Genomic DNA, 27061 nt, shown 5'->3' with positions numbered 1-27061 from the left:
TCAGTAGCCTGCTTTTGACATATTTGGATACTATAAAAAGGGTTGATAGTAATAGATAATATGTAAAAAATGGCGACTGGCGATCAGTAGCCTGTCATATTCGCCAGTAGCCTCTCTTAATGTATATTTCGGGCTACGATAGCCTGAAGGCGGCTGAACTCAGGCTATTATAGATACATAATATGGGTGTAAAACTTGATTACTACCTCTAGCCTTGGGTGTAGGTTGTCTTTCTCTCTGATTATGAAGGCGTTAGGAACGCTCAGAGTTCGACGCCCTACTGCGAGCTTGTCTATTTCTAATATTTTCTTCTTCAAGACACTGCACACGCAATAAAAATTGCCTATGTTACGCGAGGTGAATGTAGTTTTGCAATGGTGAAAGAATTTTTGAAAACGGCACAGTAATGTTTGAGTTTATTCATTACAAACATACAAGCAAATTTTTCCTCTTTATAATAGTAGTATAGATTAACTGAATTCCTTAGCTGACTGGTTATCATTGTACAAAAGTCTTTAATATTTACCCATTGCATCCACGATGTTGTCAAACTCCCTAACATTGCAAAGAGATTGAAGGTCAGGAAACAAGTCACCGAAGTAAAGAGAACAGGTGACTGTATAATGAAATTTGACGACGTCGACAGCTTTATATCTATAAAAGTTAAAAAAAAAATAGTATTAAATATATTTTAAATGTGTTATGATTGGTTTAAGTAATCAAATCAAAGAACTGCAAAATTGCTGCAGTTAGACGAATTTATTATTTTTGTTTTTATTGTTCTGCTCGTTTAAAGTGTAACAATATGTTATATATTCTTAAATCTATTTAAAACACATTCTCCGTTTATTTATTGGAGACATTTGAGTTAGGGTTTAACTGTATATGAGGGCTGAGGTAATTCCCAGACCGATTTTAACTATTTTTGCCAACGAACTACATATTAACCGATATATATGGTATAAAGTCAACCGGAAGTTTGAAAGTGCGAATATGAGGTATATTGGGGCTAGAGGAAATATTGGCATGGTTTTGAAAATATCTGCACAGACGCACACAGTTGGAACGAACACATGTATTTTGAATTTCGTTAGACAATCTGAGAGATTTACCGATAATAATATAATAAAAAATAGACGAAAGTTTTGAGGTCCTATTATTCGATATCTGGGGCCTTGGAAAGTTAGAGTCTGATTTCGGTAATATTCATACGGGATTTGCCACAGTAGTATGTGATCCGATATCTTCACAGGTGCTTAACTTATATATTGTATAGTGAACGAACCAGTTGGTAAAAAAAAACTTGTGGTATAAGGGACGTAGTAGTGTTTGTGAATCGATTTCGCCTATTTTCAATTCCAGATATGGTTTTCGATCCATAAGTGGACGGACCCACGCCCATTTAAAATATTGTATACCTTCTGTGTTCTTTTTACCATGAAATTTAAGATTTTTAAACAGTATAAGGAAGTGGAATAAGGAAATGATCCTGGACAGTTTGGTAGATAAAGCTATCATAGTTTACATGAGAAGTATATACTAAAATTTTAATTCAATTTCAATTTCTATCCAAGTTACAGTTTGCACAGACATTTTAATATATGTGTATAACCCTATAAGGTTTAAGGGCATGCACCTGACATGGCCGGACCCTTAACCCAGCCGGGACAAGAACGGAAGTAGGTGGGTCCTTGTGACATCTACTACAGCGGCCATATAAAGGAGCGCAAATTCGGTGTGGGATTCGTGGTGGGAGAGAGGCTCTGTCATCGAGTCCTGGCATTCACTCCGGTGGATGAACGTCTAGCCACAATCCGCATCAAAGCGAGGTTATTCAACATATCGCTTATTATCGCCCCGACGGAAGAGAAGGACGAAGTGATCAAAGATACCTTCTATGAGCGCCTGGGACGTACCTATGAGCGCTGCCCCCGCCACGATGTCAAAATCGTGCTTGGCGATTTCAACGCTAGGGTGGGTAAAAAAAGGTGTCTTTGGCACAACAGAAAATTCTACGAAAAGATCTGGCGACTATCAAGACCGGAGCGCACTCCTGTAGGACCCCCACAGGTTATCTAGTTGTTGATGAATAGATGGCGAACCCGATTGCCCAATCGAACAGATGTTCCATTGGCAAATCTGAATCTTCTTGCTGACATTTTCGTAATTCCTTTGGATCCCAGCCTTCTGTCGAAGTTATTGTCATTAATCGGACATCTATAATGTCTTATTTGGCCTCAGCTCTCGAACAATGTCTTCATTCTAAATTGCAAGGACGACGGGACATCCCGTCCGCATTTCCATGATTACTACCTTTGCGATGTTCTATAGAGAAGTCATAACTTTGGAGTCTCTCAATCTACCGTGCCAACTGTCCTTCTGGAATCTTGAACTGCAAAAGCCATTTTATTGCTGCGTGATCTGTCCTTACTCGAAATCGCTGGCCATAAAGGTACTTATGAAAATGTTTGCCACGCCAGTAATTCTTTTCGGGTTACGCATTAATTCTTATCTGGTTTACTTATCGTCTGGCTATAATACGCGACCACTTTCTCATTCCCGTCAATCACTTGTGATAGAACACCTCCTATTGCATAGCCACTAGCATCCTTGAGCCAAGACGAACATTGAGCCTGGACCTGGATATGCTAACATTGGCGCAGTACACAATATTTCCTTCAGAGTTTAGAAGGCCAATTCCTGTTCTTCATTCCATTCAAAGGCTTTGTTCTTCTTCGTGAGTTCATGGAGGCAACTAGCTACGCTGGCGAAATTTGGAACGAATCGTCGGTAATAGGTACACAGTCCAAGGAAATTCTGCAATTCATGTACATTTTTAGGTCTGGGCCAATCCTTTACTGCCTCTATTTTTTCTTGAGGTGTACAAATGCCCTTCGTTGTCACTTTGTGTCCTAAATAACTCCCTTCCTTTTTGAATAGTGAACACTCCTTCGGGCTCAGTTTTAAACTAGCGCTGGCTATGCGTTGCAAAACCTCTTTCAAGTACTTGATGTGCTCATCAAAACTTTTACCCAACACGATGATATCGTCTAGGTACACCAAACAGTCTTCCAGTGCAATCCTTTTAACACTTGGTCCATAAGTCGCTCAAAAGTTGCAGGAGCGTTACATAACCCAAAGGGCATTACAGTGAATTGCCATAGACCATCTCCAACGCTGAAAGCCGTTTTTTCTTTGTCTTCTTCGTTTAGCTCCACTTGCCAATAGCCACTTTTGCAATATATTGTTGAAAACCAATTCGTGCCTGATAGCGAGTCTAGAGTGTCATTCTAGGTAATGGATGGTCTGGCTTACAACTTCTCGTTTGGCTAATGGAACGCTGCGAGGAGCTTGGCGTATTGGTCTTGCATCTCCGGTGTTGATGAAATGTTTCACAATTTTGGTTCTACCTGGTTTGGTTTCATCTTTATCAAATATGGTGGAGTATCTGAGAAGAAGTTGTTTGGCCTTCTTTTTATAGTCTACCTCTAGTTCCTCGGTCCAAGCGTTAATCTCATTTAAAATATGGTTTTTACCCACAGAATTTCCTTCAAGATATGTTTCGTAATTTATTACGGCCTCATTCTCCCGACACTGCCCTAATATAGTTCCTTTGGAGACTGTGAGTGGTGACTTACACTTATTAAGGACTCTTAATGGAACTCTTTTGCCTTGTCGTGTCATAGCCAGGGTTTTTCCTATAAGTTTGGTGTAGATTCTTTTGCGCCTTCAACAACCCACAACGTGTCTGTCCCATAGTCTCCATCTATTTCTGCCCAAATAATTGCTTCTGATTTTGGTGGAATCTTCTGATTTTCTGTTATTAACACTCGTCTAATGTTGCATTTGTTATCATAACAAAACCTAAGAGGAACTTCCAAATTAGTATTATAAGTCATAATTCTGTTTTCCATGTCTAATTTGATTCCTTTACTTGCTAGAAAGTCTACTCCAATTATGACACGGCTATCTTTCCTATTACAATTTCGCATGTTACTTCCCCGAGAACTTAATTGTCATCTCCAGTTGCAGTACGAAACCTTGCCCCAGCTGGTTTTATTTCCTTGTTGACTAGATCCGAAGGCATTATGGAATATGTTGCGCCCGTATCCACAGTCAGTATGCGCTTTCTACCGTCCACACATCCACTAACGGTAACGTTATTCATATTTCTATATATCAGAGAGATTGAGATCTGTATTCACTTGGGGGAGCCAGCACGCGCCCCTTTCGACTGGCTTACTTTAACGATTGGTTGCTTTTCAGAGTTGGTTGGTGTTCTTCAGCTCTGCGTTGGCGTCCAACTAGATTATTGGATTGATTAGATTCCATATGGCATTTACGTGCAATATGACCACTTTTTCCACTGTTGAAGCACTTAACCACGCCATAATTTATCTTATGTGATTCTCCAGATTTTTCCAGCATTTTATGCATTTCTTCAAAAAATTTCTTCGTCCAGGCAGGCTCTTCTATTTCTACATGATGAGCTTTAGATGTTCTATGGCTCAGTAAGGAGGCAGTCTTGTGCGTTAGAGCAAAAGATACCGTTTCTGCAAAAGTCAAATTTGGAAATGCTAGTGCAGCATAGCGCGTATTCTCGTCTCGTATACCATTAACGAAACCTTGGATTTTTATATCCTCTATGTACTCTACCATAGAAAAATTCTTGTAAAGACTCACTAGTTTTCTGCTTACGATTTTGCAGTTCTATTTGTAAAATTTGTCTTCCGTGCTCACTCCCATACCGCCTTTCTACAGAACCCATCAACGCTTCGTAACTGCTTGGCTCGCAGTTGGGTATAGTTTGTAGAATTTCTGCAGCAGCCACCTTTAAAGCCACGAATAATGCAGCGACTTTGTCTTCCGCGCTCCAATTGTTTGTAACTGCCGTCTTTTCAAATGGGAGTTTGAAAATGTGGAACGGAGTTGTGCCGTCAAATGATGGAGTCTTGACTTTGACAGAACTTGTTGACACCATTGGTCGATTTAGTTGCAGATCACGGAAGCGATCTTTCAGTTCTTCCACATCAGCCTTTATCTTGTTTTGCTCCTCTGAATTCTGTGTTGATACTTCTGCTATTTGTGATGTCACCTGTGATATACCAGCGTCCTGTTCTTTCAACTGTGCTGACATTTGCGATGATAGCTCTGTTATTTGCTCTTTCATTTGGTCCTTTATTTGTTGGCATAACTTTGTTGTTAAGCGTGCGTCCTGCGCTTCAAACTGTGACGACATCTGCGACGACATTTTAGACATTGCAGACAAAAACATGTTCATGTCCATTACTCCTGACGGACTTGGAGTCTCTTCCTTTTCCTCTATTTTCGTTGTCGATTCCTTTAACACCGATTCGAAAACATATTCGTCAACGTTGATGTTTTCTTCTTCCAAGGCCCCTCGCAACCGGGCTTGTAACTCAGCTTTCAACCCATTCGTTGTTAGGCCTCGTTGTTCCAACTTCTTTTTGAGTTGTGTTATCTTTTAATCATTGAACTTAACCATTATCTCCTATGGAATTTTATTTGTTTTGACACCAATTGTAACGGATTTCAAGGCCCCATGTTTCATGAGCTCCCATATACTTTATACCATTTATATCGGATAATATGTGAGACTGATTCAGTAAAATTTAGTGAGCATATAATCTTGGATAGAATATAGCTAGGTGGCAAAAATAGTTGAAATCTCTTCCTTACTTGTTTTTTTTTTTAATTTTGTACATTTTTATATTTATTAATTTTAACAATATCCAAAACGTACCTGTTTTTGTAATCACATCACCGCAACTAAAATTGTTACTGTGATCCTGAACTGCTATTGCTACTTTTCGAACTGCTATTGCTACTGAACTGTGATTACTAATTCTCGAACTGTTATTGGTACAGTTATCGAATTAGAATTACTGAACTCCTATAGGTACTGTGGTTGAACAAAATCACTGAACTTCTCTGAACTCAAATTATTGAACTGCAATTTACAAAAATTTATCGCATTTGCTATATGCGACTTTTCAATCACAGTGTAAAAAGCACCGATAGTGAAATATCGCTTATCACTATGGCCGATATGCATCGATGTTCGTTTAATTTCGATGCATCGAATGATGGTTGATATTTTTGATGAATCGATGTTTTTATTTCATACAACAATGTTTTTATTGGATCTGGGAAATTGCTTTAAAACGAAAAACGCAAGCAATCAAAAATTGTTCCATACACAAATGCAAGATTTCCTAGGAATAACTGTGCATTTCGATGAGATTATATAACTGAAATTTTTAAAGCGTGGCCATTTAAATACAAATTAAGTCAAATGGTGAAACTGAACTTAATTATTTTTCACTTAAATTTGTTTCGTGAAATCGGCTGTTAGTGCTGTACTTGTTCAAAAACTTTTAAACTTTTAAAACATGCTAAGAGTGTGGTATTAATGAAACTAAAATATCAACATTTGTTACTGAAAATGCTATCAGTATGATAACAGCAGTAAATTATTTAGCGTTTGGAAAAAAGCCACATACCGCGTTTATGCTATTACAGCAGCCGAAGAGATGGACATGGACTCTTCAGATAGTTCTGATAAAATTGAATACTCCTTTAGTATTTGGACTGATCATCATAAGTTAATCCAAATAAATTGGATATTGGTTGGATATGTCAGACGATCTATCCATACACATTTGCGCCAGTTGGTAGAATAGTAGAAAATCTGGCGAATATTTGGAACGATTTTATAGACACAATTTCCTAAATTATATAAAACAGCTTTCAAATACTTAGCAACTGTTGCTGCATCATTGTATATTATTATATTTTTGATAATTGTTTGACGAAGTTTTCTTTAATTGTATTATTTCAGAACCTAATTTTTAGTTTTATTGCAGTAAAAGCAATTTTTAATAACTTTCGGTAAAAGTAATACTTTTTCTATGCATCGATATTTTCATTCGATGCACCGCATAACATAGATGTCAAGTTTCGATGCATCATATCGAATGAAACATCTATGTTTTTTTAATGGCCATCCCTAATGTACACCAAGTGATTGAGGTGCTTTGGTAGAGCGTTGCTTTCAAGTAGGCTGGTAGACATATTCTTTTTAAACATGTTAGATTACAGAAATGTACCAAGGTATTAACCAATGGGTTTGGATGCTAACGGAGTTTAGATATACACATAGCCAATAAGGTCAAAATACAAAAACAAAAGTCAAAAATCCTCTTTAAATTTCGAGATAACGGGATTTAAGTGTAACAACATGAAAACAGGCACCATAAATCTGCTTTCAGTTTGCTTAACTTGATATTACCGTTACTTTTCATGAAGTTTTTTTCTACTTGTGTATTTTTTATTCCTGATGCTCTAATTAATTGTTTAAAAATTTTGTGAAGTGTTTCAATAATAGTTTTAAATAGTTTTTTTTTTGTTTCCAAAAAGGGAAAGAAATTAGTGTGCGGATAGAAAATAATTATTAAATTTTGGAAAAGTGGGAAAATTTTCCAAAAAATTTGGTAAACTATTGCAAGAATATATTCTTCCGTTCAGCGCAAGGTAAACAATTTAAAAAACCCGAATTTTAACATCGAAAACTCGATTTAGCCGTGCATAAATTTTGTCAATCCGGCGACAACAAGAAAATATGGTAAAAGTTAGCCCTTGAATTAAGTCAACAAATATTATTGAAAATGTGAATGAAGTGTTTAAATATATTTGTGCCGAAACTGCTACAAAATTTTCCGCAAAGTTGGGTATCATGGCATAGTCGCCAAAAAAAAAAATCATTTGTTTCACATCTATCCCAATGAAGGGGTACTGAATTTGCTCATAATTATACAGATGAACCTCCGGAATTCTAGAAAAAAGTAATATATTTGGATGAAAACCATTTTTTTCTCTTTCACTTTTAGGTGTTACAAACAGTTATTGAACGAAACTATTATACTGGCAGTCTTCAGTTTCAATTTAATTGAAGTGAAAAAAATCAAATTCATTATGGTATTGTGTTTACTACGTACATTGACACACATCGAATTGTAGTAAACTCAAATACCAGCTTTGTTTCACAGACATCAGATATTTCAAAAAATTTAAACAATAAATATTTACATAAGTGTAACGGAGAAAGAAATTTTTAATGTTACAAAAAAAGGCAAAAATATGTATTTTTTGCACAGAAGTAGTTGAAATGAAATAAAAGCCGGTCACATACGGCCATCAAAATTCGGCGATACATTAACCTGGCGTTTTGAAAAAAAAAAAAAAACTTGTGTACAAATTTTTTATTTTCCATTTAATTTATTTATTTTTGAAAAGTCACTTTGACTAAACTGTCACCTTGGCTTTTACCTATTTTTAGCTGTGTTTAGTGAAATACTACATTGCTCAGATGGTAAAGTGATGGTATTTGGTGACACATATTTGGTATTCGTACGCAGTATAGTATTGTTATTACAAGTGTGTGTCGGGTAAAATAAATGCAGCCAGTTGCATTATTTGTGCAGAAAAATGTGCCAAGGAGAATAATAGCAAAAAAAATGAATTGAAACCGAGCATTTTATAATTTCGCAATTTATTGATGTAATATTATTATGAAAACACACAAGTTTATAAGGTAAGTTATAACATATTTATAATATATGATCATGTTGCATTGAGCTTTCAAAGAGTACGGACGTGTTTAATGCGCTCCGTTAAAACATTTATAAACAAATAATAATAAAAGCAAAACAAAAAAACAATTAAACAACCAATAAATTGTGTAAGCGAAAATTAAAATCAAAACACAAAATTTACCCAAAACAAATCAGTTTAAAATAACAATAAATAACAAAGAACATATAAAAGTGATAAAAACAAACAAATAAAAAAAACAAACATGAGCGCTGCGCAGCCTCAACAGCAAGGTCGTAGGCATTCTCTAAACGCCTACTTCAGCTTTGTTGAGCCTGCAAAATCTGCTCTCGCAAATAAACAATCCAACGGTGAGAAAGATGAGCCAACGAAGCGCTCAGCCGAGCAGCAGAAGGGATCAGCAGAAACTGAAAAAAACAGCAAGTGCGCAACAACAAATCAGCAGGCAACATCAACCAAGCAGGTATCAGCAAACGAGCGGACACCAAAGGAAAAAACAATGCAAGGTGAGCATGTACCAAAAAGAAAAGTACAATCTGTACAGACTGGCATTGACCGCTACGTCAACATAAAAAGGAAATCAAGTCCTATCAAGACAGCGGTTAATGCCAAAAAGTTTCAACCCGCCACGGTTAATACAAATAAGCCTGGAAATTTAAATGGCAACAGATTTGCCATACTAAGCAATGGTTTGGACGACGATGCGAAGGGTGCCACCACAGTCGTGAATGCCAAGCCGCCGCCAATATATTTGCGTGAGCGTAGCTCAAATGCACTCGTTGATAAACTAAGTGAAGTTGTAGGTACCAACAATTTTCATATAGTGCCTTTGAAAAAAGGCAATATAGATGAAACTAAAATACAGTCCTAGAATTATCGTTGAAGAACCTCATAAAAGAAATGGTCCGGTACAATGCACTAACTGCCAAGAGTATGGGCATACTAAATCTTATTGCACTTTACGCAGTGTTTGTGTGGTATGTGGTGATTTACACCCAACATCAAAATGTGCCCTTAAAAAAGAGGATATAAATAAAAAATGCAGTAATTGTGGAGGAAATCACACTGCTAACTACAGGGGATGCCCTGTATATAAAGACTTGAAATCAAAATTATCGCTGGGAATTCAAGCTCGTCGTAACCAAATGATGAATATCCCTCGTAATGAAAATAGAGAAATTACAGACCAGAGTTCGAAACCTGGTAATTCTAAGAATATCCTTATCCAAGGAAGCTATGCAAATGTGGTAAAAGGCAACCCTGTGCAAATGCAACAACCGCAAAATCCACCAAATGGAGGTATCGAAAATATGATACTAAATCTTACTCAATGTATGACACAATTTATGTCTACGATGCAAAACATGATCCAAGATTTGATCAAATCTCAAAACCAAATGTTACAAACCTTATTATCTAAAAAATGAGTATACTAAATATTTGTATATGGAATGCCAACTGAAGTTTGGAAATCCGTATATCAGGTATATGGAAGCTAGAGAAAGTATTGAGTATTATATAAAATATTTTAATTTGCAAACGAACTGTGAAATATAAGTGTGTCGCAAAATAGATTCACGACCGTTTTAATCACATTCGTAATAAAAATTCCATTTCTCCGCAGTATCTAATTTTGAATAAAGTATTTTACACAAATATTTACAAGAATGCATATTTGCGGAGTCAGGTCGTTGTTAGTTAATTGCACGCAAATGTAAACGTATAGTTGTTTTACTAAAAAATTACTGTATTTTATGATTTCACAATTAGAAACGAAACATTACCTGAATGTACAGAAGGAAATATCGATAATGTGACAAAGAATGTAAAAAACACGTTGTAAAGTTGTAAAGACGATTTTTTAAAAATGTTCCAATATGGTATCACGGACTCCTTTTTTTCATCTGTTTCCTCCTCTGGTTTTCTAGAAAGCTGATTATATCGGTAAAATTTCTGAAAATAATAAAGATATCTAATTATTAACGAAAATATATATAAAATAGATCCTATATTATGATTTACAACCAAACTAGTACATTGCAGTTGAAGTTATGAAATTCGGTATTATCGATAGCATCTCTATACGCAGAGGTGTAGCATTAGAAGCTTTATCGAATTTTAACTTTCATAAAAATAACTACATGGTATTGTTTACAATTTTCGTTTAAAATGTATCAGCTGTTTAATTATCTGACAAGTCCTCAAGTCCCACATTTTAGATTGGCAAAGCGTTTTGAGTTTCAAGTAAAATTGGTTGAAACTCGTAATACATAATTTTGGTTTCGTTGATCTGCAATTGATTTGCCTTCAGTCACAATTACTAGTGTCCGACCGATTCCCAATTCCACAATTGGCTGTACGAAAGAAGTTACTATCGTTAAAATTCAAAAGTTAATCACAGAATTGGATGCGTCAGTGGAAATCGCAGTCGTAAAGTGCGTTGAATAAGTGTACGCAAAAAAGAAAGGAATAGTGAGACTACACAACAATTTACAAAATCCGATTACTCTAGATAATGTTTTATTTTGACGTGATATTCCGAAAAACAAAAAACAACCAATTAAAAACTCTGGGTTAACAATCGAATTTCATACGGAATATGTCAAATTTTCTAACAATGGTGAAGTAATTCTTGAAAACAAAGATATGTATAGCGTACCATGTATTGAATTGACATTGTGTAGTAAAGTACGTATGTATATAGTACATTTAATAATAGGCTAAATCATGGACAGATAAAACGTTTAGCTTATTCCATATATTCGTTTAAAAATTAATTGTGTTGCCAATGCGGGCCCGAACTCTCTGCTGAAATGTAATTTATTTGAAAAAAAAAGTTGAATTTATAAATCAAATTTCCTTTTGTTTACCGTTTTTCTATAATATTCTGATCTCTTAACGAATCTACAATCATTATTAGATCCAGGATGGTTAAAATAAATATGGATAAGTTTTCATTTGCCATTTTGCACATCGATGGAATTTAAGATTTTGGTTTGTTTACATTTTTATTTGTCTAAATTGGAGGATGGAGTCACATGTAGAAAGTTTCTGACTGCCATTCACTTGGGAGTGGCCAGGAACGATTATTTTGCATGTGGCTCAAGCAGCTCACGACTTCCGGTCTTAGACCAAGTATCCTCTGGGTAGCCAACAGACATCCGTCTGGGACCCACCACATAAAAACTAATGAAACCAATGAATACTCGTAAGAAGCAACAGCCTCGATGATCGACTTCGCCGGGGCCCGAAATATGATCGAATCAAGCTACTTGGCTGTCCCCGGATCGAATCCCTCACAACCAGATCGATCATGTTGTGATAGATGGATGACATGTCTTCAGTGTTTTTGTTGTGCGCTTCATGGTCCCAACATCGACTCGGACCACTATCTTGTAGCAGCTAGGATACGCACCCGCCTCTGTGTAGAAGAGCGCACACGTCAACAAACACAAGGAAGGTTCGACATCGAGAAGCTGCAATCACAACTGACAGCCGAACGATTTTCTACTCGACTTGCACTCCTGTTCTCTGTGAGCACTCATCAGCATCTCGGTATAAGGGAGCAGTGGGACGGCATATCAATCTCCTTACGTACAGCTGCAACCGGCTTTCGGAAAAGTCAAAAAACAGCTGGTATGATGAGGATTGTCGTCTCGCAGTGGAGAAAAAACAGACTGCCTACCCCGCAATGTTGCGATCGACCGCAACACGAGCGGGATGGGAAAAATACCGAGAGCTGAAGAGGGAAGCGAGACGCATTTGCAGACAAAAAAAGAAAGAGGCCGAAATGCGTGAGTATGAAGGGCTTGACAATTTGGCCGACAGGGGTAATGCTCGAAAATTTTACGATAAGATCCGGCGACTAACTGAAGGTTTCAAGACCGGAGCACACTCCTGTAGGACCCCCAGAGGTCATCTAGTTGTTGATGACCAGAGTATACCGTGTTTGTGATGTTGGTGGGGGGAACACTTTTCCAGCCTGCTGAATGGCAGTGAAAGTACAACACCGGGAGATGGCGAACCCGATTAACTAATCGGAGACGATGGAACAGATGTTCCATTGCCCGACCGTGAAGAAATTAGAATAGCAATTACCCGCTTGAAGAAGGGGTCCGATAGATTACCAGCCGCTATTCAAATACGGCGGCGAAGAGCTGATAAGGTGCATGCATCAGCTTCTTTGCGGAATATGGTCGGAAGCCGTATTATTCCCTCTGGATTTCTTCCAAATATCTGAAAGACTCACTTATATTTTGGGTAAAAAATTATTTCGAAGCTCTGAGGGGGGCTTTGAATACTTATGGCCCGATTTCCGCGATTTTTAGAAGGACGATGCCACACTAGAAATGCAGAATTTTTCGTGGTGTCGAAACCAGCTTTAAAGTCGACAAATAGATGGTATGTGACGATCCTCTTTTCACGGGTCTTCTCCAAGATTTGGCGCATGGTGAATATCTGGTCAGTTGCTGATTTGCCAGGTCTTAAGTCAGACTGATAAGGTCCAAGCAGTTTGTTAACGGTGGACTTTAATCTTTCACACAGTACGCTCGATAGAACCTTATAAGCGATGTTAAGAGTCGATCGCAACATTGCGAGGTAGGCAGTCTGTTTTCTCTCCACTGCGAGACGACAATCCTCATCAGACCAGCCCTCGGAGAGCAGGAGTGCAAGTCGAGTAGAGAATCGTTCGGCTGTCGTTGTGATTGCAGCTTCTCGCTGTCGAACCTTCCTTGTGTTTGTTGACGTGTGCGCTTTTCTACACAGAAGCGGGTGCGTATCTTAGCTGCTACAAGATAGTGGTCCGAGTCGATGTTGGTACCACGAAGCGTACGCACATCAAAAACACTGGAGACATGTCGTCGATCTATCACAACATGATCGATCTGGTTGTGAGTGATTCGATCCGGGGACAGCCAAGTAGCTTGATGGATTTTCTTATGCTGGAATCTAGTACTACAGACGACCATATTTCGGGCTCCGGCGAAGTCGATCAGCCTCAGACCGTTTGGCGATGTTTCGTCAGGGAGGCTGAATTTTCCGAATGTTGTGCCAAAGACACCTTCTTTACCCACCCTAGCGTTGAAATTGCCGAGCACGATTTTGACATCGGGGCGGTGGCAACGCTCATAGGTACGTTATAGGTGCTCATAGAAGGTATTTTTGATCACTTCGTCCTTCTCTTCCGTCGGGGCGTGGGCGCAAATCAGCGATATGTTGAAAAACCTCGCTTTGATGCGGATTGTGGCTAGACGTTCATCCACCGGAGTGAATGCCAGGACTCGACGACGGAGTCTCTCTCCCACCACGAGTCCCACACCGAATTTACGCTCCTTTATATGGCCGCTGTAGTAGATGTCACAAGGACCCACCTTCTTCCGTCCTTGTCCCGTCCATCGCATTTCTTGGATTGCGGTGATGTCAGCCTTTACTCTTACGAGGACATTAACTAGCTGGGCAGAGGCACCTTCCCAATTAAGGGTCCGGACATTCCAGGTGCATGCCTTTAAATCATAGTCCTTTATCGTTTGCTGTGGTCGTCATCAAAAGGGGGTGTCTCATCCGAGGCTGTTGCTTCGTATTCATTGGTTATTCGTTTTTATGTGGTGGGTCCCAAACCCTACGCACAACCGCATAAGCGGAATTCGCCTTCTCACTTTATCTCGCTTCCAGACGGTTATCTGTTGGCTACCCAGAGGATACTTGGTCTAAGACCGGAAGTCGTGAGCTGCTTGAGCCACATGCAAAAGAATCGTTACTGGACACTCCCAAGTGAATGGCAGTCAGAAACTTTCCTAACTTACGTGAACTTCTACATATGACTCCATCCTCCAGGTAGCTAGTTTCGGATATATGTTTTTTTACTAATAAGTGGGCAGAACCACGTCCATTTAAAATTTTGTAAACCATTTGTTGTGCAGCTGTTCTGTATAATGAACTGAATTAGAATATTTTTAATAGTTTTCAACATAACCTTTGTATGAGCGGTGGGCATGGTTATAATCCGATTTTCTATTTTATAAGGTAGAACCTAAACGAAGCGACTCTAGAAAGTTTCCTTGATATAGACTTAGTAGTTTACGAAATATGTACAACAAACTTAATAGTGGGCAGGGCCACGCCCACTTCCCCAAAAAATTTACGTCCAATATGCCCCTTCCTAGAACGATCCATTTTATCAAATATCACTTCCATAGCTTAATTTATGGCTTAGTTATGGCATTTTATATGTTTTCGGTTATCGCTTTGTGGGCGTGGCAGTGGTCCGTTTTTATTCTTCGAACTTCGAACTTAACATTCTTATGGTGCCAAGAAATACATACGTGTACCAAATTTCATCAAAATATCTCAATTTTTACTCAAGTTCCAGCCTGCACGGTAACCTGATATATATAACCCTATATCTACCTCGTTTAGTTTTAGGACTTACAACCAACCGTTATGTGAACAAAACTTTAATAATCTCTTTGGCAACTTTGTTGCGAGGTTATAAAAAGAGCGTGCTATTTAATTAATATGTATATGTACATAAGTCCAAGCAAAGTTCTGCAGAATAGTACAAAAACTCCATATGAACTGTGGCATAGAAAACCGAATTTGAAGGTTCGGCTCGACAGTATATGTACGTACAAGAATAATTTGATGAGAAATCAAAGATATGTATAATTGATGGATTCGAAACGAATAGTTTTAAATTATGGGACGAAGATATCAGAGGCTTTATAACACCAAGTGATGATTTTGTAGATAAAACAAATATGGTACATCCCAAGAAGGTAATACATAGGTAGAATAGAAAGTACGGAAGGCATGAAACCAAAATTGCCGAATGATATTACGGAAGGTATGAAACCAAAATTTCCCAATGAAAATACGGAAGAAAAAATTTATAGACTTAATTGAGATGAACAGGCTGATTCATTGGACAAATTACGATCTTGTAAATTGTATCAGTGATAAGCACAGATCTAAATCGTCAGGTTCACAACCGATTAATAATAACAAAGTCAGAAGAAGTGAAAGATTAAAAGACCGCAAACAGATACATACTATATAATTAAGAAAACTCACTGCCATATAATTGCATAATTAACGCACACAGTAGCACTCCAAATTCATTTGAAGAAATAAAAAGTAGAAGTGATAGATCTTATTGAGAAAAATCAATAAAGGAAGAACTACATTCTTATAACAAAACAAACAAAAAATAACTCTGTATTGCGATGAGAATGAAATATTGTTCATATTTGCAAGAAAATACTATGTTTATAGCGTTTTTAGACAGCCAAATCAATTTAAATTTAAATCGAGAAACCCATTTTTGCCGTTTATACTGCCGGTTACTCGATTTAAGATCAGATGTTATACATTTTTGTTTTTGCTTTTCATAAGAAGTTGGTAATTTCATCAGCTGATTATTACTTTTCAGCAGCGCCATCTACCGTCTAGTAGTATTAATGCTTTTTTATCAAAAAATTCAGTCAATCACAGACAAAGAACGTATATCGTAAGTTCTTGTCGCTGAGTTGCTTTTGATTTTCAAGTCGATTTAAAATAAATGGAGATTTTATTTTGTATGGTAAATCGACATCAATAAACGTTTAAATCGAGCAGAGGCCGGTAAATTGATCAATTTTCTTCTGTCTAAAAACGCTATTACGCATCAAAATTTCCCCTGTCGCATTTGTGGTACTCTATAATTCGAATTTCTAGTTGAAAATTGAATTTTTCTTGCGACAAGACCGAAACTATCGCAGCACATACAAAATGTAAGTAATATTAATTTACATAGATAAAAAGTCATATTAAACAAGTAATGAAGAGCTAATTTCGGGTGTAACCGAACATTTTAGAAATTCACAGTTTATTTATTTAATTTTATTAAGCTAGCACTCAAATTGCCCCATATAATATGGTATATAGGGGCCGTCGTAATTTCTGGACCGACTTCACTCATTCTGGCCACCAAGCTTAATTATATTCAATATTATACAGTCACCTAATTTTGCTAAGATATCTCGCACCTTAGCTTTATCGGCGGTTGTAATATCAACCTCCTTTATGGTGCCAAGAAATACGCGTATCAAGTTTCATTAAGGCACCTCAATTATCACTCAAGTTATCGTTTGTACGGACACATGGACGGACAGACATGCATTCGGAATTCAAATCGTTATGTCGTTCTGATTACTATATCCATAACATTTAGGTTTAAGTATTACAAACAAACGCATTTATAAAAAAGGTGATTTGAGACAGCGAACGCTAAAAAGGCATCTTCCAACTTATAGAAATGGCTAATTTACCAGTTAAATTCATCTGGCCACCTTTGTGGGACATTGCTGGACTGAAAAATATTATTTTAATGCAATTTGTATAATAGATTTTGTATTTTTAGAGTGGGAGATTGCAAGTTTACTTTGAAGGCTCAATAAATTAAATACTGCAGTGATTGAAGGATATCCTTCTATTCGCCTAGAATTGCAAGTGATCGCATTGTTATGTATGGCCCATCCATAACTGGAAGAAGAGCTCACTAGAGTTTGGTGCAACGCAGACTTTGAGAATACATCCATAACATAACAGAACCCGTTTTCCAAAAACAATTATTTGAATTAACAATAATGTTTACAAAGCTGCGGATTGTATGCATTTTTTTGTTTATTTTATTTCATTTTTCAAATTTTGATCAGTATTGCCTATTTATACAAATTCAATCATTGTTTCGCATTTGATTTTCGAATCGCATTGCTTTTCATTTCGCAATACAGAGTAGACCCCCTGGTTACTTGTGCAAAGGCCTGCACATAAAAAATATAGTTGACTGTAAATGGTTTTTAATACGCTTCACTTGTATGTGGGTATGTATGTAGGTATGTGTGTATGTATGTTTGTAACTTTTTCCAGTGGTATTGAAACTGCAAGAAGGTGATCAAAAATGTGAGGAACTCAGCCAAAAGATGTGCTAAAAAGTATGCAACATATGTATATACAATAAAAGCTCTTTATTCGCGGGGTATATGTTCCATAAATATGCCGCGAATACAGAAACCGGGATGATAATTTATATGGGATAATAGGGGATATGTTCCTAGGTGACAAAAAAAAAAAACAAATAGGTATATAAAACAAGTAAGGAAAATCTAAGTTCGGGTGCAACCGAACATTTTATACTCTCGCAATTTATTTAGAGATTTACCTATATTTTCGGTGAAAAATTACCCTAAGGCACTGAGTTATTCATGTTTGATATCAGGGGCCTTGAAAAGTCATGGTTCGATTTTGACAATTTTTCCACAAGTGATGTCACAGCTCAAATACAGTATTTGTGTAAAGTTTTATTTCGCTATCTTTATCGGTTCCTTATGTATACATTATAAAGTGAGAAGGATTCAAAATTGAGTTAGATGGGAAGTAGACGTAGTTATAAACCGATTTCGCCTATATTCCACCAGTGTCATCAGGGTGTCAAGAAAATATTATATTTCATTGAAATCTGTCGAGTAGTTCTTGAGATAAGGTTTCTGACCCATAAGTGGACGACGCCACGCCCATTTTCCATTTTGTAAAAAAATCTGAGTGCAGCTTCCTTCTGCCATTTCTTATCTAAAGTTTCTGACGTTTCTGGTTAGTGAATTAACGCACTTTTAGTAATTTTCAACCTAACCTTTGTATGGGAGGTGGGCGTGGTTATTATCCGATTTCTTTCATTTTTGGACTGTATAAGGAAACGGCTAAAAGAAACGACTGCAGAAAGTTTGGTTTATATAGCTTTATTGGTTTGCAAGATATATACAAAAAACCTATTTGGGGGCGGGGTCACGCCCACCTTGCCAAAAAAAATACATTTAAATGTGCCCCTCCCTACTGCGATCCTTTGTTCTAATTTTATTTTCATAACTTTATTTATGGCTTAGTTATAGCTCTTTATGTGTTTTTGGTTATCGCCATTTTGTGGGCGTGCCAGTGGTCCGATTCCGCCCATCTTCGAACTTAACTTTTTTATGGTTCTTATGGTGCCAAGGAACACGTGTTCCAAGTTTCATTAAGATATCTCAATTTTTACTCAAGTTACAGCTTGCACGGACGGACAGACAGACATCCGGATTTGAACTTTACTCGTCACCCTGATCACTTTGGTATATATAACCCTATATCTAACTCGTTTAGTTTTACGACTTACAACCAACCGTTATGTGGACAAAACTATAATACTCTTTTAGCAACTTTTGTTGTGAGAGTATAAAAATGACTTAATTGAAGTTTTTGAACATTTTAACTAATTATCTTAAGGATTAGGCAATGGTTTGAAGAATTTTGTAATTTTTTCTTGCTTAGCAGTTTTCGAAAGATCCTTCAATTCAGACTGATACACAGCAGTCGCATTAGCAATTTGTCTCTTAAAAATTAGAATTCGCAGAGCTCATTTGCCATTCTTAAACCCTCACTAAGATTTTTAAAATTGAATGTCACGTTTCCTGTGCTTGTTGAAGCCTCTCCTTCAATAGGTTGTGTTCAGTTTCATGTGAGTCCCTTCTAAATGGAAATATTACCAAAAGTTCAAAAATATTGCGAAAATAGTGGAATATTTAACATTTTCTTGTAATAAGATCTAGCAAGAAAAGAATAACACACCCAAACGCACAAATCGTTTTCAGTGTTTTGTGTTTTTGCATTTCGTCACTCACTTAAACAGTAAGCGTCGATTCTATTTCACCAGACACCCAAAAATTTTGTGTAGATAAGTGAACGGCACAATGCACTCAAAGCAAATATGCGAACAGCAACGATAGATCACAAAAGGGAATGCGCAAAAATGGGCTGTGAGCGAAACACTCATGTTTTACAGTTATGAGATCGAGTGTCTTCAACTTTTAGATATGCATAAGCACTGATCGCTGGTTTGTTTTGCAGGTGCTTGATTTCAGTTGTAAATTGTTGCCTTAAAAGGAATAAGCAAAATGACTGAAACGCCGGACTCTATAAAAAGTAAAATTGATTGTGGAACGTACACTTTAACACAAAAACATAAGGGAAGAAGTGTTATATGGAACATTTTATTTTCCATTGTTAAGGAAGCGAAAGTGCCGTGGCTGGGTGGGTATTTTGCAGCACCTGCCAAAAAGTGCTGAAATTTGTGGCTGCCCACACATCAAACTTGTCTCGGCATAAATGTTGTATGACATTAAGGCAACCAAGGGAAGTGACGAAAGCGTCGGCAACAGACAAAGCAGAAGCTATTAAAAAATGCAGTCAATGGATTGTCCAAGATTGTCTGCCGTTTTCATCAGTAGCCGGGCCCAGATTTAAAAGCATTGTGCAGTTTTTTTATCAAAATTGGTGTCGCCTATGGGGATGACATACATAGATGTGGATGACTTGCTGCCTAGTCAAATAACGTTAAGTCGAAAAGTCCACAAAGACGCTGAAGAAAAAATAGGGTTGATATCATCGGAAATTAAAATAGCTGCAGATACTTCAGAATTAGCGCCATCGTCGATATGTGGTCTGACCAATATCTACAACGAACCTTATTGGGTATCACAATTCATTATCAAAAAAACAACATTCTTTATGACTTAATTTTGGGTCTTAAGTCAATGGAATCAGAGAAAAGCACCGCAGAAAACTTTTTAACTAAAATTAAAAGTGTATTCTCAAAATTCAATATTGAAAACATTGAGGAGATCATATTTGTAAAAGATAGGGGTCGAAACATTATAAAAGCATTAGAAAACAACATCAGGCTTAACTGCAGCAGTCATCTTTTAAATAATTGTTTAGAACGATCATTTACAGAAACAACGAATGTAGACGAAACAGTGACGACATGCAAAAAAATTGCAAGGTACTTCAAGAAAGCTAATTTGCAGCATAAGTTAAACACTTCTTTAAAGAGTTCATGCACAACAAGGTGGAACTCAAACTACACAAAGCTGAAATCTATCGACGATAATTGGGTGGCTGTTAACACTATATTAAGCGAGAAAGGGTCCGAGAGATTGATGGATGTCAATAGGTCAACATTAAAAATATTAGTTGGGTTGCTGGAATCCTTCGAAAGAGTTTTTAAAGAAATTCAAACTTGCAACTCGCCTTCAATTTGTTTTGTGCTGCCTTCAATTACAAAAATTTGTAAAAGAAACAATAAAAACAAAAGTTGTTGGCATATGGTCAAAAAATTTGTCCATAAGCCACAAGGTTTTTCGGTATCCATATGCAGGATACAGACCTGGCCGACATTAAAGAGCAGTGTGTTTTAAAAATGTTAAAATTTTCTATTTCAAAAGAAAGTGATACAACACAATATGTTTCTAGTCCATACACATCCAGCACAGAAAGCTTCACTTCATCAGAGCCGTCACCAAGCTTAAGATCTGTATCAAAACCAGAATTTTTTTTTCAACATTAGTTGCTGCACCATCTAACAACTCTGATTTCAGTCAAGTCATGATTTCGATGTATTGCAGTGGTGGGGAATAAATAAAAATCGTTACCCTCTTCTGTCAAAGGTGCCATTGAAGTTTCTTTCAATACCTGCAAGTAGTGCACCGTCTAAAAGAGTTTTTTCATTAGCAGGCAATGTCATTACTGAAAAGCGGAATATATTGGGACCAACATTTGTTGACAGTTTACTATTGTTACACTATTATTACAAGCATATGAACAAATCAGAATAAGTTATATTTACATTTTTAATAATTCACATGCTCAATTTCGTTCATTTTTTTATTACTAGTCATTGAAGACCAAATACCAAATATGTTATGCCTTTGTTGTAAACCATAAAATTGAATACATAAGTTAATATAATATATATATATATCAGAGAACTGCATGAGTGCCTAATTTCCGTACTTAGAGTAAACTTGCTTCAAAAGCGATGGCGGTGTCCCACTCATAGACATGCATTGTGAGCTAACATCTACTCAAAGAACTATGAGTGGAGAAGCTACTGAGCCAGTAGTATACTTGCTATTGCATATTAATTGTATTTGTTTTACACATTCTTCTTTTTGATTTTCATTGACAAGTGGTGATCATACTCAAGACCAGCAAAGGAAAAAGCAAGACACACTCATCACCAGTAGCGCGTGTACTTGAGTATTGTTGTTTGTGTATTCTTTTTTTGTCGTGCGTCAGTTTTTTGTGCGTTGCTTATTAAGAACTGCAAACTTTTTTGTTGTTTTATGTATGCTGACGCAAGTGTGTCATTCGTTGTGGAACATTCCCTTCAAGAACAATGTCAACCTTTTGACTGTTCGTACGATAATTAGAATTAAAAAATTTTTTAGCATGTAAAATTGAAATATTTATATCCTTTTTTAATATAGTCAAAGTTTGCTTTTGGAAAAAAGCGATTATTATTTCTTGTCCATGCATATACACACTAATTATTGTTTTGTTGATCATTTGACCTTCAGCTGTTTCTTACAGGGGTTTAGCACATGGATGACAGCGTCTTCGGCTGCTCGATCTGCCACTCGTGTAAATCACATACAAAACACACAAAACGAGCGTGTAACGAACAACAAAGTATTAAATGAACTCAATACTCATAGAGTTGCTAAAATTTCAGAATGTCATTTACTCAAACCGCTTTTTTTGTGTTGTCGCTCAGCTTAAGTAATAACATGAACAAGCAGAAGAGAGTTAAGTGTTTTTTTAACCGCTTTGAGCTAAGTGGAAAAATTCTGTGAGTGTTAAAACCACCGCGACATATTTGGCTAAGTGTTTTTGATACACAAGTATGAGAAATATGCGAGTAGGCACGCGGTGTATTTTGAGTGGCGGTCTCTGATATATATATAACACGCAATGAAGCAGCAAAACACGGCTTTTTATTTTCATTTCACATATATGTATGTACATATATGTGCATATTCAAAAACAAATATGTATGCATGTATGAAGCTAATGTAAGAATAACACACATGTCTCTCACATATTGTTTGTCTCAAGTGTTGTGCTCTCAATTTCGCTCATTCCTTTTGCTTTAGCATTTTCGTCGGCCTCAACTCGTGTATGTATGTATGTATGTATGTATGTTATTGGCGTTCAACCGTTTAGCCAGTTATAGCCGAATCGATGAGAGCGCGCCACTCTTTTCTTTCCTTCGCAGTTCGGCAACAGTTGGAGATTCCAAGTGTAACTAGGTTGCTCTCCACCAGGTCCCTCCAACGGAGTGAAGGCCTTCCCCTTCTTCGGGTTCCTCCGGCGGGTACTGCATCGAACACTTTCAGGGCTGGAGTGTTTTCGTCCATTCGGACAACATGAACTAGCCAGCGTAGCCGCTGTCTTTTTATTCGCTGAACTATGTCAATGTCGTCGTATAAATCGTACAGTCATCGTTCCATCGCCTGCGGTATTCTCCGTTGCTAATATGCTGAAGTCCATAAATCTTGCGCAAAATTTTCCTCTCGAAAACTCCTAGTGTCGTCTCATCTGATGTTGACATCGTCCAAGCTTCTGTACCATAAAGCAGGACGGGAATGATAAGTGACTTGTAGAGTTTGATTTTGGTTCGTCGAGAGAGGACTTTACTGTTCAATTGCCTACTCAGTCCAAAGTAGCACCTGTTGGCAAGAGTGATTCTGCGCTGGATTTCGAGGCTGGCTGGTTCTCAGGTATACGAAATTATCTACGACTTAGAAGTTATGACTATCAATAGTGACGTGGGCACCAAGAAAGAGCACGAAATCGGTTTGAGGTTGTGCGTATGAGCATGTTCGAAATTATGAGTATAAGGCAACAAGCCATATTTTAGTGTTCCGATCACACTCTAAGTGTCGTAAACGCACAAATGATTCGGGTACACTTATTGTTAGGGTGTACCCTTGCCGTTCTCTGATATGTATGTATGTATAAATGCATGTATAGCGAGGAATTAAAATGCAAAAACGCACATAACAAAAATTTGTGATAACATAAGTATAAAAATAACAGCACACCAAGAGAAATAATAGCTGTAATCGATTGGTCACTTCTCTGCTCGCTATCTTTGGGCGCTGCTAGCCTGTCAAAAATTTTACATGTGAAAGCAACAACAAAGTGATCTAGTTGAATTCGTGCAGGAGAGTATGCGGATACCTCATTAAAAAGTCTATCGCCTCTTGCTGTCAAATTTCATTTTACAAATTTAGACTAATCACAATGATAAAAACTACTTAGAGGACAAATTTTTGACAAAAATAACATCAATTTTTGTTGTTTTTACTTTAAAATATATTTCAATTAATTAAATAAAACGTAAGGCATAGCCGTAGCTCGAAACAAAGAGGTAAAAAAATAAGTAAACTCAGATGCTTATCATCAAAACGAGGCAAAACGAGTTATTAAACAAAAATTATATCTCACTAAGTACTAATCTTAATTTATGCTATTCATTACAGGTATCAGTTAGGGGTGTAGGAATACGGATTTTACGTGTGTTTATGCTATATTTTAAGGTTTTGTAGAACTTTTATATAAAAATCAATACATTTTTCATTCTGCAGTCATTTTTCATCCAAATCTAGTTTTTGTTTTCAAAATTGGTTTAAAAATGTCTAAAAAATTGGGTGTACGAATACTGATTTTGCATACTGTATTTGTGATTCGATATTTCATTGGAATCAAAATTGAACAGAAAAATAATCAGTTATGCTTAAATCAAACCGCTTACTTTAAAGATATATATAATAAATTTAAAATGAATGACTGTAAACCTGTTAGTACTCCACTTCCAAGTAAACTCGATTATGAAGCATTAAATTCAGATAACAGATGTGATGCGCCATGTCGTAATTTAATTCGCTGTTTAATGCAGTGGTCGGCACGAGAGGAATTGTGACTGTGTAGGTGAGCACAAAAGAAAGGATACCCAGTGAGAACTCTACAGCCTTCAATTTTAAAAATGTTTTCCATTATTTCATTAAACATGAATTTTTGTAATCATTTATTCATTTTAGTTATTTTATTATTATAACCAATAAAATATATCATAAAAGCCTTAACTTTACTGTCATTAAAACCATAAATATAATACATAACATTAAACGACATTCATAGTAAGGCATTTCGCGCAGGGCACTTATGCAAAGTGTCACAGCCGTTCGCGATGTTCATTCGTTGCTGGATTGCGTACGTGTGATCTGAGTCGGCACAAATGTGCCAAGCAGTGCCGACCACTGGTTTAATGTATGTTATGATATGATCGCGTCCAGACTTAAGTACATAAATTAATATTTTAAATAGATATACCAACAAAAATAATGCAGAATTATGGAGATGTTTAAAAAGGGTTCTCAGATACCTTAAGGGTACTTTCGATTTAAAGTTAGATTATATTAGGAAACCTGATTATAAAAATATTTTAATATGTTTTGTTGACTCTGATTGGGGTGGAAGTGATTCTTCAGGAAAAAGTACTAAGGGATATTTATTGCAAATGTTTCAATCATACTTAATTTGTTGGAATACAAAGAAACAAAATTCTGTAGCTGCTTCATCGATTGAAGCAGGTATTATTTGAGGCTGTGTGTGTAAAGATTGTGTTTCTGGAACCAATAAATAAGATAATCGAGGATAATATTGATATAAAGCAGTGGTTTGCAAACTCATACATTCAAACAATTTATTACATGAGAGTGTATGAGTGTTGAATGTTGTACTCAACTGACCAAGTGTTCTGTTCTACTGGTCCCGAACTTTTTTAGAACTAGTGAAATTAGGACCAATACTGGTTTCTTAACAATCGTTTTTATAGTGTACGTTAGTTTTACACATACAATCAATTGTTATTGCTGCTTATAAATGTGTATGAAATCATTAAAATCCAGTAAACTTTATGTAAATTACAATTTTGCAAAAAAAAATCGGTAGTACTACTTCAAATTAACAACACAATTATTAATTATTATTAATATTTAAAATAGCGAATGATGTTGGAATATTAATAGTTGTGTTTTTATGAACTTACTTACAAAAATAATAAAAAAAATTAATAATCAAAATGGAAATAAAATAATATATATAAAAGCTTTGTATTTTCTGTTCATACACGCATGCGTACAATCACACCATACGTCTTGCTCGCTGTGATGTCAGCAAGCAACTGACCTGACTAAGGGAGCCGACTGCAGAAAGTTTGATTTCTATAGCTTTATTGGTTTGGAAGATATATAAAAAAAAACCTATTTGGGACGGGGCCACGCCCACTTCCCACAAAAAAATACATTCAAATATGGCCCTTTCCACGACGATCCTTTGTACCAATTTCGGTTTTCGCCATTTTGTGGGCGTGGCAATGTGCCGATATTGCACATTTTCGAAAGCAACCCTCTCACTCTCTCTACATTAGTCACTAACAGCGTTGCCGTTTTGATACAATTGTATCTTTTTTCATACTTTTTTTTCTAAACTTTGTGATTTGATACTTTTTTGTTCACAAACGGCCTATTTTGATACTTTTCTGCTGATAGAATTTAATTTTTTGAAAGTATGAAAATGTTAAACTAAAAACAAACCTATTGTATCTGGATAGTATTAAAAAGTTGTGGGAATGTAGGCCAATTAAAAAACCCAGAAAAATATAAACTGGACAGAGACATTTTTTTAATTTGCTTCAAAGTAATGAGTTTGTCTGTGGCTGCTGAACTGGATTTTTTTAGATTTAAGGGGAATTGTGAGTCGAAAATGGACTTTTTTTAAAAATTAGTTCTGAACTGAAAAGTCACCAATAAGGTTTCTATTATTTTTTTTAGAGTTTATTGTTAATCATAATACAGGAAAATTAAAAACTCATTTATTATGACTTTCAGTTTTCGTTCCATGAGCAAACTGTTGTGAAATAAATTTAAATTAAAAAAATTATGCTATTTGCAAAAAAATACTTGAGTGTCTTAACTAAAATGTCTATATTAAAAAAAAAAACAGAAAAAACTGGTCTGAATTAGATACACAACTTTACTTATTATTTGTTTTTCAAATGAAAATTTTTAAAACAACGGTTGTGCTTTTGATACTTTTTTTGCTTGGCAACAAATACTTAATTTTTTTAGCTCGCGGCAACACTTATCACTAATGATTAGAGCGTGAATGAGAATAGAAAAAATGAATTATGTGCGTACGTGTGTTTTGTTCTTGTGCCGTTTTTGCATTTTCCTTATATTTTTGCATTCGAAGGTGAACCGGAAGAATATTACCGCAGATCAATTTATATACCGTTTTTAGATCATTTTTTGACCAAATAAATGAACGATTTTTAAAACATCGAGAGCTGCTTTCCAAAATTGAAAACATTTTGCCAAATAAATGCATAAATCTTGACGTTATTGAGATGCAGGAGACTGTTCGTGTTTTAGAAAAGCAATGGTCCGCTGATGTAGAAGATCCCGATGATTTCGTTGCTGAATTTAGAATGTGGAAAATGTTAAAAATCTTTTCT

General features: G+C 36.3%; 1 protein-coding gene across 4 annotated transcripts in view; it reads right to left on the bottom strand.

Moving 5' to 3' along the window:
- The window catches only part of LOC105219659 (equilibrative nucleoside transporter 1), an 89674-nt gene that overhangs the window by 32790 nt on the left and 29823 nt on the right, over positions 1 to 27061 (bottom strand). For all 4 annotated transcript variants that reach the window (XM_011195949.3, XM_011195951.3, XM_054225441.1 and 1 more), the window contains 2 exons: positions 10419 to 10587; positions 527 to 654 (listed from right to left, as the gene is read on the bottom strand). In XM_011195949.3, the coding sequence (XP_011194251.2) occupies positions 527 to 654; positions 10419 to 10587 (297 nt within the window). The remainder of the gene's footprint in view (positions 1 to 526; positions 655 to 10418; positions 10588 to 27061) is intronic.

This window comes from Zeugodacus cucurbitae, chromosome 2, assembly GCF_028554725.1.
Source record: "Zeugodacus cucurbitae isolate PBARC_wt_2022May chromosome 2, idZeuCucr1.2, whole genome shotgun sequence".
NCBI classification, from domain to species: domain Eukaryota; kingdom Metazoa; phylum Arthropoda; class Insecta; order Diptera; family Tephritidae; genus Zeugodacus; species Zeugodacus cucurbitae.
The sequence above is the reverse complement of the archived record's forward strand: the minus strand, read 5'-3'. Positions and strand labels throughout refer to the sequence as shown.